Source organism: Onychomys torridus, chromosome 19 (assembly GCF_903995425.1).
Source record: "Onychomys torridus chromosome 19, mOncTor1.1, whole genome shotgun sequence".
NCBI classification, from domain to species: Eukaryota; Metazoa; Chordata; class Mammalia; order Rodentia; family Cricetidae; genus Onychomys; species Onychomys torridus.
This window is the reverse complement of record NC_050461.1, coordinates 11,116,651-11,131,943: the sequence shown is the minus strand read 5'-3', so window position 1 is coordinate 11,131,943 and position 15,293 is coordinate 11,116,651. Positions and strand designations below refer to the sequence as shown.

Genomic DNA, 15,293 nt, shown 5'->3' with positions numbered 1-15,293 from the left:
AAAAAATCATGCTTTCCAGGACTAAAATTAGAACTATAGTGTAGCACTAGATGTATTAGATAGGTGGCACATTTCAAAAGCTAGTTATGGTTTGTGTTTCACTTCATTGAAATGAAGAGTGGGCTGGCAATCACACTAAGTTCCCAGAGATGTCTTACAGGAACTGTAGAAATCATGGATTTTAATTTGGAAATTCTTGTATTTTCTTTTCTAGAATAATGGGTTGGGGAGATTACTTCAATGAGGCAGCGTTAAGGGCCTCAGGAGACCTGGGAGGCGGGTCTCCTGAACTATGCATTCTCTTTGAGGAACAATCAGTCAAGTGAATCATTACATCCTTTGCTCCAACCAACAGATAAAGTAAGCAATGAATAAAATCTCCTCCCCATTGTTTACGGCACTGTGTCCTGAAATTATACCCCTTCTCAGGTGGAATGAGAAAACTTGTTATCCATCTAGCAAATACAACCCACTCTGTCTTCTCCACATTAGAGAGCTCCCTAAATTTTCAAGTGCCTCTGCAGTCAGGAAACTGAAGCAGGAAGGTTGCAAATTTGAGGCTAGCCTGGGCTACACAGCAATACCCTGTCTCAAACCAAAAAAACACCAACAGATGTCATCTACGAACTCTTTGAAAAGTGGGGATCATAAAATATGACTTAATCAGCTTCCTACCACACATGAGGCCCTGAACAAGAACACCTGGTAGTTATTGGAGACCCCGAGGATCAAACATTCCCCAGCTTTACCACTGACTATGAGTGGACCTGTGTTGGGTTCCCCAAAACATGCTGAATGTCTAGCACTCGGCTCTGACAGGCTCCGTAGGAGTCACTCAGTGAGGCCACTCAGTCCTACCAGCCCATTTTCTGTCTTAGTCCCTTGTCCAGGATATTCTCAACTGAATCCTCACTGTTAACTGGAGAAGTTGCAGGCTGCAGAGCATTTCAGGATAGTTGCATGCAGATTTCAGCTATGGGTTATAGCAGAACATTTCTATTGTATTTCTATTAGAAAATGTCTCGTTCTTCATTTTAACCACTTCAAAATCCATTGCACACCGACCACCTTCCCGTCTTCATTAGCCTCCTTGTTTAGCTAGAGCTGGGAAGCAAAGCCTTCTGGTCCCTGCTCTTGCTTCTCCCATTTCGGTGCATCTGTCTTCATCTTTTCATTTCCTCCCTTGCAGCCCAGAGTTGGAAGGTAAAAACATCTGGCTCTCACTCTTGATGCTTTTTTTCTGCTTGCCATCCAGAGGTAAGATGGCTAATTTATACATCACTGGAAACAAAGCAGTCGTGAATACCGCTGACCCCAGACAAGTGTACAGAATTATGGGCAGATCTGGGTAGTGTCCCTGAAGAATTCCAGATAGTGCAGGAGTAGCCATGAGTCCCAAGGCAGCACCGATCAGAATAAATGCTGCAGACTTTCCACTTAGACTGGTGTACTGCTCAATCCAGGAAATGCCACTGGGAAATGTGGCTGCCAGGGAGGCTCCATACACAGATGTTGCGATCCAGAGACAAAGGGGGCTCTTATCAAACAGCACCAGAAAGAAAGTTGAGACAAGGCTGCCAACACTGCTCAACACAATCATGGTTCCAGGCTGTAAGAGTGTTGCAAAGAAGATGGCCAGGCCCCTGCAGGCTGCAAAGGTCCCCCAGAAGATGGAGTTCAAGCCAGCTGCTTCACTTTCTTCCATGCCAACATGAGTGGTAGCAAAGGAGAATATGAAAGAGCCGTAGGTCACCTCAGCTCCAACGTAAAAGAAGAAGAAGAGGAAGAGGAGACAGAGCAGGGCCCAGTGATATTTAGCTCTTCGGGCTCCCTGACCAGATGCCATGGGTTTTTTCTGCTTTGAGCTTTGCTTAAAGAATGGAGCAAACAGGAAGACAGAGACAACTAAGACATAGGTGCCGATGGAAGCATAGGTCCACAGCAGGTTCATGTCCTTGGGCGCTGCAAACAGAGAGTCTGAGGTGGCTCCAGAGGATAGGTTCAAGGCTGACCGTTCAAAGCCAGCCTCTGTGAGGTTCTGAGTGGATGCTGCTGTCCCCCAGGCCAATTTAGCCAGCAGGGGAGCCAGGAAGGCACCCAAGGCGAAACTGAAGTGCAAGGCCTGCATGTGTGGGGCTCCTTTGTCTCCCCAAAGATTCAAGATAAGGACATTCCCACCTACCAACAAGAGAAATGATTTAAGTTAAACACAGTAACTCAGCTAACATGTGTGTCAGTTAACAAACTCCACCAAAGGTACATGTCTGTATTACACAGCACAAGCATGACAATGTTCTAAATTATTGAAGATTACAGCTCAATAGTCCTGTGATGTAGGCTCCCTGCACACATCGTTTCATACCTACACATGGAATTGAACTGTCTGATCAACTACCACCTCTTAGAGCCATGCACATTACAAAGGTTTTTTTTTTTTTTTTTTCTCCCCCAAGACAGGGTTTCTCTGTGTAGCTTTGCACTTTTCCTGGATCTCGCTTGGTAGACCAGGGTGGCCTCGAATTCACAGAGATCTGCCTGCCTCTTCCTCCCGAGTGCTGGGATTACAGGCGTGTACCACCACTGCCCAGCTACAAAGGTTTTTTACAAAATATGCTGACACTTCACTGGGGGATTTTATTTGATACACCTGTTTATTTATATATACTATATAATCTACATATGCATATATGTTTACATATACTTCAGACACATGACCAACTCTTTTTGTACTTGCAATAGTAAATAAATTATTTATATAAGTTTAAACAGGTGCAAATTACCCATTCAGAAACCTGAATACCCCAAAAGTCCTGGTATGTCTATTACAGGAAATAATACATATTTCAGAATGCTATCGGAGGACCTACAAAATGAGAAGTTTAAAGCCTCAAGTCCATGGCTCTGTTTTTAAAAATGATTGAAGTATTCCATTACATTCTGAATTTACAACCAAACACAGCCAAATGGATAAAATAGAAGATATTCCACATCTATGAGATAACATTAGACAGAGAAGGGAGGGGCAGAAGGCTGGAATTTAGAAGAAAAAATATCACACATGTCATTTAGTAGGTTTTCCTGTGTGTGTGTGTGTGTGTGTGTGTGTGTGTGTGTGTGTGTGTGTGTTGCATAGGAGTGTGTGGGCATGCACACGCTTGTGTGCACACACAGAGGCTGGAGGAAGATGCCTAGTGTCTTTCATCACGCCCTGTCTTATTTTCATGAGACAATGTCTCTCACTGATCTGGGGAGCTCACCATTTTGACTAGGCTAGATGGCCAGTGAGGTCTTGGATCTGCCTACTCAGTTACCTCCTGTTCCGCTGTAGGGTTTCAAAGACACTGTAACATATGCAGAAGCTTTGTGGTAAAGGGAAGTTTGAGGAAGCAAAGAGCAAAAACAAAGCGCAAAGGAAGTCGACACAGCAGGGCTCTTGGCTCTCCCTCTGTGGATACTGGCTGCAACAACCCATAATCTCTCACAGGACAGGATCTCTAAGATCATTCAGAGTCAGATATTTAGAACATCGATGCCATACTTTACAAGAAGAAGTTGCTGGCAGGGTGGATCTGAGTAGATGATTCCAGCTCAAGAGCTCCTTGTCATTTCAGGTCCATCACAGGGAACAATGGAATACCTCCTGTTCCTCTTCTCCTAGCAGGAGTGTCCCAGTCCTGGATCTGACATCAAGTGGTTCACTAACCTGTATCCAGAACGCCAAACGAGACGCCAGTGACCGACATCATGGCAATCAGCAAGCCTGCTGTCTTACAGAAAGGAGTCAGGTAAAGACCGGCCGAGGTGAGCAGGTTTGACAGCCCTAAGAAGACAAGGTTGAGAGAAAAGTAGCCGTGAAAAACAGCATTTGTGTGTCAGGAGTCAAGTCAGCATAACTCCCCCAAAGGCAAGTGGGATCAAATTTAAAGAGGTTACCTTGTGTGTGTGTGTGGGGGGGGTGAGCATTGTACCTTCTACAAGTAGCCATGCCCTTTAAATCTTGTATAATCTTTATGGATTGTAAAATATAAAAGTTATAAAATGAATGTAATCCTGTCACTGCTAGAATCAAACTATAAGTCACACAATTAAACCAAGTTTCATAGCAAAAGAGGTAAAAGCAATTTACTTAAATGTTTTACACTGAGGAACCAAAAGAGAGGGCTGCAAGGTGGCTCTGTGCTGTCAAGCCTGATGACCTGAGTTAGAGCCTAAAACCCACATCCGGAAGGAGAAACTGAGTCCTGAAAGTTGCCCCCGACCTTCGGGGGAGTTCTCTGGAACATGCACAATAATTAATTCAATGTATTTTAATGATTAAAAAATAACCAAAATAGAGGGAGTCGTTAGAGAGCTGGCTCAGAGAATGAGCATACACCACGCATGTGTGAGGACTAGAGTTCTGATGCCCAGCTGGGTGGAAGCTGGGCGGCGGTGGTGGTGGTGCACACCTTTAATCTCAGTACTCAGGAGGCAGAGGCAGGCAAATCTCTGAGTTTGAGGCCAGCCTGGTCTATAGAGTGAGTTCCAGGATAACCAGGGCTACACAAAGAAACCCTGTTGGGGCATGAGGGGGGCTGGGGAATATGGTGACATTTGTAATCCTAGAGTTTAGGAGGCTCCCCAGAGCAAGCTGGCTAGCTAGACTAGCCAAATCAGTGAGCTATGGGCTCAGTGAGAGATCCTGTTTCCATCAAAAAAGTGGAAAGTCATCAAGGAACACAACTGACCACCAAACACACTCATACATACCTGAGCATACATGAGCCTACACCCATGTGAACATGAATACACCACACATGCACGCACGCATACACACATACACACACACACACACACGTGCGTGCAAAACAAAAATCCAAGAACCAGAAGGAGTGTTTACATATGGAATAATAAAAAGGAGGATGAGTAGTAAACTTTCAGTAAGTTAGTTTGTAGCCCTGGGAGGAAAATACAAGGCACATAGTTCAGGACTGGGATTTAGATCAGTGCTTAAAACCTGTGCAACAGGATTCTCCATAAACAAAAACTTATATCTATATAATTCGTTATATGTATTCTTCAGTCCACTTTGGAATAGGAGGAATCTCTTATTTATTCACCACGAATAATAGACTGTTCCCTTGACAAAAGTGTTTTGTCTTTTTTTTTTTTTTTTTTTTAGAGGTCAATTTATTCAAAGTACATATGGTAAAGACTTTTGCATCTGCTTCCAGATGTGGTGGAGTAGCCTGGGCTTGTCTCTAACATAGGATAACAGAGGCAAAAGTGCAGCCTGTGTTAGTTCATCAACCTTCCCTGCCCCTTGGTGTCCAATCCAGGTTCCAAGAGCAGTTTCTTATCTCTGAGGCTCTGGGAACCCTGCTGCACCTCTGATAAGCACAACGTGAGGGGCAACGCAATGTGTCTGGAATGGAGCCTGAGTTTGGGCCAAGGCTGGCAAGACTTGGAGTACCAACACTCCCACTGCAGGGTTAGTCAAGTTTCCAGAGGGCTCCGTAATGATTCCCCATCACTGCCACGGGGATATTAGACTCTGGCAGCCCAGTTGTGGGGACAGCGAAGCACAGCGTACTTCCACTATCAACGACTCGAGGATAGTGCCTTCATATTTAAAGACAAACTGCACGCTTAGTGACAGAAACAAGTAAACGAAAACCACTGTTAGCTTACCCAAGAGTAAAAAAGGATTCGTACAGTCGAAAAGCGCCCCGCCAACCACAGAGCCGCACAAGTAGCCGAGGGCGCGGCCCACGAAGACTTCCGAAAGGCTGCTGATGTTCTGGTTCACATTCTTTGCCAGGTCTGGGAATGTGGGTCCCAGCACAGCAGCGCTCACGCCCTGCAAGTTACGAAGACAAAGGTTTTATAAACAAAGTAATATTTATCTAATTATATCCACTGTAAAAAAAAAAATAGTGGGGAGCAGTAGCAAGGCGGAGATTGATTTGAAGGTCCACAGCAAGGAAGGAATATTCAATAATACTAAAGTTACCAAAGCCATGGACCCCGTTACTTTTCTCTGCCTCAAATCTCCCAACTTTTCAAAAGTCCTTTAATTCTGTGGCTTTTTTCCCCCTATTATTTCCTCTTTGACAATACCTTAAAAGGCTACACTGTCGGGCGGTGATGACACACACCTTTAATCCCAGCACTCGGGAGACAGAGGCAGGTGGATCTCTGTGAGTTCGAGGCCAGCCTGGTATACAGAGAGAGATCCAGGACAGGCTCCAAAGCTACAGAGAAACCCTTGAAAAACAAAACAAAACAAACAAAATAAAACAGCAGCAACAACAACAGCAACAAAAGGCTACACTGTATTAACAGCTCCTCTGGAGCTGGGGATGTGACTCAGGAGGAGACTGCTTGCCAAGCAGGCACAAGTCCAAGTTTAATGTCCAGCACTACAAACGAATGAATAATTTTCATTTTTCTCATTTATTTAGTATGTGTGCATGCACACATGTGTAGGCCATGATGTGCATATCTAGTTTAGGGGACAACTTGTGCAAGTCAGTTCTTTTTCTCCAGCACGTGGCTTCTGGGGATCAAACTCAGGCCATCAGACTTGTGGCCTACATCTTAACCTTAATTTTTATAGATAAAAATTATGTATATTAATTTATAAGGTGGACCACTAATCTTATTTTTGAAAGAAGTTTTTAGTAGAGTATTTGCAAATATGTTAGAAGCACTAATGTGAGAATTTACATATCAAAATTTTCATTACCCGAAGGATCTAATTTTTATATTATTAAAACAACTATTTCTAGTGCATAGAGGGGTCAACACATATGCAATACATAGGAGATAAGTCATCTGAGCTTGCTCAAATCTATGCTTTTATTGAGGACATCCTCAGATTAAGGCCATCAGAACTGCAGAATGTCAATCTTCCTTACAAAATGTTACACTCACAGGTCCAGCAGGGCTTTACCAAACGTTAAGGAATGGCCATCCGTTACTCAAAGTAACTTGGTCTATGGCTACCTCAGTGGGTAAGGAACTCTAGCACAACTGTTGGCATGCTGTAGCCTTCTGAGTGCATCTCCCATGACAAATGGCCGGCCTCATGGGCCGCAGTGTGTAGATACGTCCAAATAAGACAAAGCATTGGCTGAACCAAAGCTACTTCCGCACCTCACTTCCATTTTTTGCCTCTAAATCTTCCTTTCCTACACTGCTGGGTAGAGTTGTCTTCTTCCATTGGCTCCAGGAGCTGCCCAACTTATGAATCCTCCTCTACTCAAATAAGAAGTTTTAAAATATTTACTTATTCTATGTGTATGTGTGGGCGCCTGAGTATGTGTATGTGCACTACGTGTATGCAGGTGCCAGAAGAGGGTGTGGGATATTTTGGAACTGGAGTTAGGGGTGGTTGTGAGTCAGCTACATACTGACTTTTTTTTTTTTTCTTATTTCTGGTAGTTTTAGCTTCCTGCATTACTTATAATTTAACATTAATTTATCTTAATCTCTAGTGCACAGTAGGAAGGAAGTTAGTTAGTAGGAATGTCAGGGAACAAAATGCAGACTGGGAAATCTGCAAATTGTCACCTCTAGATGCCCAGGCCTTTCAAAAATTAAACTAGCAGCACCCTATGAACCAAATCCTACCAAGACACTGAAGTCTGAAAAGAACATGGGTTACTTCTTCTTCATTTTTTAAAAGAATACTTCATTCACATAAGCATGCATCCTCTCTGCCTACCAGAGTCTCGGGAGTGCTAGGACCACAGTCACCACTCCTGCCTCAGCATTTACAGACAGAAAAGGTCTCTTACAAGTTAGCAAGATCAGCTGCTGTGCAAGATCGTTGGCACTAGAAACTCTGGCTGGTACATTGGTGTGGTCATTTGATGCTGATGCCATCATTGGAGGTCTTTTCCCCACCACGCATCTAACGCCAAACCCTTTAATTTAGCAACATTTTATTTGAGGGGCTGGAGAGATGGCTCAGCAGCTGTGAGCACCTGCTGCTCTTGCAAAGGACTGGGTTTGCTTCCCAGCACCCGCATCAGCTGACTCACAACCACCCCCAACTCCAGTTCCAGAATATCCCACACCTTCTTCTGGCACCTGCACACATGTAGTGCACATACACAGACTCAGGTGTCTGTTCCCAGCATCCACATCTGGTGCTCACAACCACCTGTAACTATAACTCTGGAAGATCTGATACTGCCCTTCTGACACCTGCACACACATGACATGCACTCACAGTGACACACACGTGCACACACAAATAAAAATTAAAATACATCTAAAACAAAATGAAATAAAACACAAGGTTTTGGACTGGCGAGATGGCTCGGGGGTAAAGGTGCTTGCCGCCAAGACTGTCCTGGTAGAAGGAGAGAATTGATTCCTGCAAGTTGTCCCTCTGCACAGGCGCAGTACACACAACAGCCCTACACACACACACACACACACACACACACACACACACACACACACACACACAATTTCCTTTTATATTGTACAGGATATCGAAAAGGCATTTTCTTTGCTATTGGGGTAATTATTAAGGGAAATGAAATTCCTGGGGTTTATTGTGATATTTTCCTGTGCTCTGGGATATCATCATTAGGGTTTTGTTGACTTTAGATCAGGCCTTTATCCCCAGCCCTCCGGAGGCTGGGTCAGGAGGATCAGAGTGTCCAGGCCTGGGACTACATAGGGAGACCTTGTCTCAAAACGAAACTGTCATTCTGTGTATTAACCTTTGAATTGCTCACGTCACTCTGGTAAACTAAAGATTATGGTTTGCCCAAATCAATCTTGTTTTGATCAGATGTTGAAAATCGTCACTGTTTATTTTTTACAAATTTCTTCAAATCAATGAAATAAATATTTTTCTAGATATTGGATTAATTTAGCAACTTTCTAGATGGGTCCTTGGAACATCTCCAAAGGATGTATCTTTTTTATAAAAATAGATTCATTAAACTCATATCTGTTAGTTTATTAGACACATTAAAGTGTGTGAGAAGTATGATGAAATAATAAATGTGAAATGTATACAAATGACATATTAAAGTATATAAGAACTATGATGACATAATAAGAAATGCAAAATTAATGCGTTATATTAAGGTGGGTGTGTTACTAACATGTGTTTCTGAAATTGTGTGAAATTCTTAGAAATGTAGTGGTCCTAAGTATAGCACTAGCAGTCACAACTCTAACTGTTGCTCTGTGATTTGAAGCAGGGGCTCATGTATCCCAGGGCAGCTTTGAACTCCATAGGCAGCTGAAGATAACCTTGAAGTTCTGCCTTGTACCTCCTGAGTGCAGATATGCTTACAGGCATCTGTGCTAGAGACAACCTCAGGCCCTCCTGGGTGCCAGCAAGAACTCCACCAACCCAGCTGCCACCCAGACCTCTACCTGTCACTGTTAAGTGTTATATGCAAGAGTCAGGCTTAGTGGTCCTCCCTGTAGTCCTGGCTAATCACGAGGCTGGGCAAGAAAATCAATGGAGCCCAGGAATTCTAGTCAGCATGGACACCATAGCAAGAGCCAGCTCATAAAATTTGTATGCCACAGACACAAGCAACTTTTCTTGCCCAATGCATTACTATTGTACTGAACTCTCAAGTGGTCTTTAACCATGGCCATCTTGTCTTGTCATTTACAGTTAATTGTTTAGTATGAAAGGACAATCATGGAAAGGACTGTCGAGTTCTGCTGGCCTGGGTAAGAATTCTCAACTTCTAATGAAGAAACCAGTGGCTCCTAACCATCAAGCTGAAATTTAACCCAGGGCCAAGCACAATGAGAATTAATTAAGTACTCAGGAAATGACTGGACAGATTTTCATGCTAAGTTAGTCAGTGGTGAAATGAAAGCTTTGCAATCTGAAGGAATGCCGTGGATTGGCCCAAGTCCAGTTACCTATCAGAATCTATTTAGTATGCAGCACCAAGCACCTGAACTTGAGAGGATGCAAATCCATCCTAAGTGTGGACCCATGGAGAGCTTGGATGGCTGCCTGGTGCTTGCTGAGTCCTCAAAGCTTCTAGTATTGAAAGCTCTGCACTCTAAGATACACCATGGTAGGAAAAATGATCCAAACTGTAACAAAACATTGGTGTATCTGTATTTTCCCTGTGAAGGGCTTCTAACCAGCGTTCACTTGGCATCCCACCATTTAGTTAAGACAATAAAGCTCCAAGTCCATTCAGTAGCTGCATAAGTCAGACATTCACAGACAGATTTATTTCTCTTGCCACTGGAAGGCTCATTTTCTAGGTGATCAGAGCTGTCCCATGCAGAAACTCTGACACTGTAACAGTAGCTGCAGCTACATTAGAAGTTGTGTTTTTCTGGAGCGATCCCTGGCCACAGTGGCACTTGTTTCATCACACAAGTTCTTTAACTGCTAAGTAAGGAACCACAGACACAAGGCAATCGAAAGCCCAATTCCTGGACCACCTGGACGGCCTCAGTCACAAGCACCTCCAAGTGATGGCCACCGCATGTGCTCCCACTGGAGAGCATAGACTGAGCCCTTGTGAATAGTCACTGCAAAGCCTCATCATCCCTAATGAAGCACCCGAGCATCTCCTACTCACTTAAAAGGTGACATGGTCCAGAAGGCTAAACTCTCATGCATTAATCCAAAGTGTATTTTCACTAGGACCATCCTGCAAGCAGACAAAGACCTTAGCTTTCTACACACACACACACACACACACACACACACACACACACACACACTCACACACACACACACACACACCCCTACTGCTGACGTTGCAGGAAAGCACAGGGAAATGCTGTCGTCTTTGAATAAGCTGTAACTAGTGCTATCGCCAAAGCCCCTCCAGGTTCTTAGCGAGTTGACCAGAACCGCAGAGTGGAAAGCACTCCTTGATATTCTGGACTTCACTGCTGCTTGTGGTACGTGCACTGGAAATGAGCTGGCCAATTACTAATATTATCAAATACATGCCAGTGAATGTGTAATATGCATCCAGGCATTGTATGCACAAGACCTAGGGACCACTGTAGGTAAAAATAAATACTTGAGTGATGCCAAGTCAAAATTAATACCTTTAAGTGAGATGCTATACCCTTGTAGAATGCTTCATAGGAAACTTCACACCAGACCTTGCTAGGGAGCTAGCTGTATGCTCTCTTAGAGGTGAATGAACTTCATTGATGTCTGCTCAGTCGCCATTAGGGGGCAATCTTTTCCAACTCAAGAGCCTTTATTGACATTGTAGACTGCTCAGTCTCCTGGGTAGTGTAAATCTTACTGTTTGGCATGACAAATTTCTGCCTTCCACAATCAAAGCAGTCAATACTCAAAAGGAGTGCCCACCTTTGACGTAGATAAAAATGTTAATCTCGATTGAAGAAAGCTTCTAACAGGGTTTCTGTGAATTGATTTTGTAGCAGTGAGATGCTGGTTTCTAGGAATGAAAGCTACCTGTAACTTGGTGACAATTTGGATCTTGTAACCAGTCAAACCTCCCATGGGTCCTGAAATGTGGATCCACTCTCTGAAAGGTGAGAACCTTCACATACTACAAATACTTACTGGAACAAAATTTCACATTAGATCTTTTTCAGGGCTGGAGAGATTGCTCCAGGATTGAGAACATATGCTGATCTTCCATAGGACCCCTGTTCGATTCCCAGAACCCTGGTCAGTCATCTCACAACTGCCTGTAACCGTCTGGCTTCCAGGGCACTCAAGTTCACTGCAAGTTCCTGTACATGTGGTTGCTGGTGATCCTGTGATTTCCCATGACACTGACACTGGAAAAGAAACTTCTCAGGGTAGGGGACACACTGTGTGTTCATGGGAACAGTAAACAGTCTGCAGGGTAGGGGACACACTGTATGTTCATGGGAACAGTAAACAGTCTGCAGGGGAGAGGACACACTGTGTGATCATGGGAACAGTAAACAGTCAGTCTGCAGGGGAGAGGACACACTGTGTGATCATGGGAACAATAAACAGTTAGTCTGCAGGGGAGGGGACACACTGTGTGATCATGGGAACAGTAAACAGTCAGTCTGCAGGGGAGGGGACACACTGTGTGTTCATGGGAACTGTAAACAGTTAGCCTGCAGGGGAGGGGACACACTGTGTGTTCATGGGAACAGTAAACAGTTAGTCTGCAGGGGAGGGGACACACTGTGTGTTCATGGGAACAGTAAACGGTTAGTCTGCAGGGGAGGGGACACACTGTGTGTTCATGGGAACTGTAAACAGTTAGCCTGCAGGGGAGGGGACACACTGTGTGTTCATGGGAACAGTAAACAGTTAGTCTGCAGGGGAGGGGACACACTGTGTGTTCATGGGAACAGTAAACGGTTAGTCTGCAGGGGAGGGGACACACTGTGTGTTCATGGGAACTGTAAACAGTCTGCAGGGGAGGGGTCACACTGTGTGTTCATGGCAACTGTAAACAGTTAGTCTGCAGGGTAGGGGACACACTGTGTGTTCATGGGAACAGTAAACGGTTAGTCTGCAGGCATCAGGGATGGTGGGCCACAGCCTGGCTATGACAAAGCTTCCTAATACATGTCATCAGTGGCTACACAGGTTCCTTTGGCTTATGTTGCCGGGCTAACCACAAAAGTAGGTAACGCTTTACATCAGCCAATTGTACCATCAACTTGGGGGCTCAACTGCCACTGTGCCCTAGAGTCTAGACAAAGGCTAGGAGAGTCATGCTCTAACACTGCTGCTCTTATTATGTGAGTTTGGATTGTTTGGTTTTGATCTGGTTGGTCCCGGCAGAAACCTGTCAAGGACTGGGCTCTAGTTTCTTAGTCCTGTCCACCCGTTAACTCTCATAACAGCCTCCCTTACCTGTCGGAGTCATAGGTGTTTGTATGTGCTCAACCTTTGAGCTCCAGTTAAAAACATGAAGAAGGCATAGAAAACTACCTGACTAATCTGTTATTGTCCATTATGAATTCTATAACTGGACCAAACTGACCATGACAATGGTCACAGAAAGTGCTGCTGGTGTCTACAGTCTCAGCCCATTTCAAACTGAGCAGCTGACCCAAAAGGAAGGTGGGTTTGTTAAAGCAGGGTCTGGCTGCCTGTGTGGGTGGGATTCTGTAACCTTAGTACTCCAACAACTGAAGCCTAACTGAAAGAATATTCTCAGACAAGTAGCTGAGCAGCCAAGTGTTGTCCATTACAGGTGCATACTGCCCAAAATGTCCAAAGAAGGTGAGTGAGTTGGATGCAATATGCAATCATGTTATTTCCGTATACTTTCTCAATCTATAGACACTTCCTGCCCATATTTCAGAGTAGAATTTTCTCATCCTTCACTGGCTCAGGCCCTGGCCAGTTCCTGAATCATTTCTTTGTGCAAAGAAACTGTTAAAATCAACAAGGGTAACCTTTGCTTTTCAGTAGGTGCAGTAAGACCCAAAGGTCAACAGCTGGCTTTCAGAGGAAATTCCTTGGGCCCTTTAAGAAAAGGTTTCTTATTCATCTATGTTCAAGAATTACTGATTCTGATTGTACCACCCTCTGACCCTCACTATTTGCAAGTGGGCCTGCCCCTCCCCCAGGCAGAAGCCATCCAGGACTCAGGGCCAAGGTGAGCACAAGTGCACACAGCCCTGAGTGCCAGGGTCAGAGCAGAGATGTTACCAAAGCACTCCACGTTTCCAGAAGGACTTACAGCAAGACCTGGTCTATGGAGAATCATCTGCAGTGATTTCTTCTCCAGTCTTCCACCTCCCCTCATCAAAACCCAATTCTGATTCCATCTCTGAAATGCTTAGTTACCAGAATTACCCCACAGGCCACTCCCTTTCAACTCTCCAAGGTCACAGTTACCCAGGGGCAGAGGGAGGTCATCACGGCAAAAGGCACTTCTTGCTTTGTACTTTGATCCAAGAAAAACTTTAAGGATCTGAAAGCTCAGTGTAAATAGGATTATTGTAGGGAGTGAGACATCTTCCAGGCTTTATCACCTAACTAACTCTGCCAGCTGGCAAAAGTCACTTCCCCTACAGGGCCTATTTTTCAGCTTGAAAATAAAGGTCAGGGCACAGGGAAGAACTCTCAGGATGGATGTTTCTGTGTAACAGTCTGGGCTGGTGAGGGACATTGGTACACACCAGCACTAACCACCACCCCCCTTTACCTTGTACAGAACCAAGTAAAGCTTGCTGCAGTTGGAAACATTAGGACAATCAATTTTACATTTGATTAGAATTGTACCCATTTTCCTGTTGATGAAACTGCAGCCCGGACAGTTTAAATAATGCAGCACAAAGGTCACACAATGTGCAGGTGGTCAAAAGCAGATCTCCCTGGAAGGGCGGGTCCCCTGCAGGAGGCTTGCACCCCAGTCTGGGAAGGGTGCAGCCTCAGCTCTCACCATCCCCAGGAAGGCGGCATTCAGGACCACAGTGGTGAACCAGCGCAGCGCTCTTCCCACTTGGCCACTGGACACAGCCTGGAGCCCGTTCTTCCCTGCGGTCTCAGCCTGGAGGAGGTGCTGCCCAACTGCCTTGGCCTGGGACCCACGGGACTCCATTTCCAACTCCAGTTTGGCGGTTCCAGACAAGGGGTCTTGCTGTGGCCCAGCTCTTTTGCAGGGTCCTTGGAGCTCTGAGCTCCTGTTTTCTTACCAGGAGATCCCTCCCAGAGCCTCCTCCCACCAAGGATAGTCCTGAGTCAGGGCCCTGGGAAGTTACACTTTGGACTGTGCACATAGTGAGAGCGGGGGCATTTGCGTCCATCTCACACAGCTTTTACAAAGAACATTTGCCAGACACAGGCCTTTCTCAGCCATCAGGAACCCAGCTTCTTGGGGGAAAGGAAACGTGGTTGTCTGGAAGACCACATGTTCTCCTGGCCTCATTCTGCTTCACTTCCACGTGCACACAGATGGACACACTGACACTTGAGACTGAGAAAGCCGGAAGCTCAGCCTCAGAAGAGCTCAGTCAAGAGGCGTTGGGGCCTAGAGAGACGGCTCAGAGACATCAAGAGAGCTTGTTGAATTTTTCGGAGGACTTGTGTTTGGTTCCCAGCACCCGAATTGGCAGTTCACAACCTACCTCTAACTCTAGCTCCAGGGGACCCAACACTGTCTTCTGGACTCTGTAGACACAAATTTAAAAAAATGGATCCATTCTTAGTTCTTTGAGTAACTTCTCTCCACACAGCAGAGGGCAGTCTCTAATGGTGCTTGGTCTGGGCACCTAGGTGTCCTCCACCAGAGGACTTTAACAAGACCCCTGAGGCACCTTAGGAGTGAATGGCAGCCTTCCTCTCTGGGGACTCTGCAGCAAGCCCA

General features: G+C 45.1%; 1 protein-coding gene across 1 annotated transcript; it reads right to left on the bottom strand.

Moving 5' to 3' along the window:
• Nucleotides 1-1,081: 1,081 nt before the first annotated feature.
• On the bottom strand, nucleotides 1,082-14,528 carry LOC118570667 (sodium-dependent glucose transporter 1-like). Its single transcript, XM_036169336.1, is given in 4 exon segments — nucleotides 1,082-2,178; nucleotides 3,704-3,820; nucleotides 5,671-5,839; nucleotides 14,370-14,528. Coding segments are annotated over 4 exon segments (1,542 nt in total).
• Nucleotides 14,529-15,293: the final 765 nt, after the last annotated feature.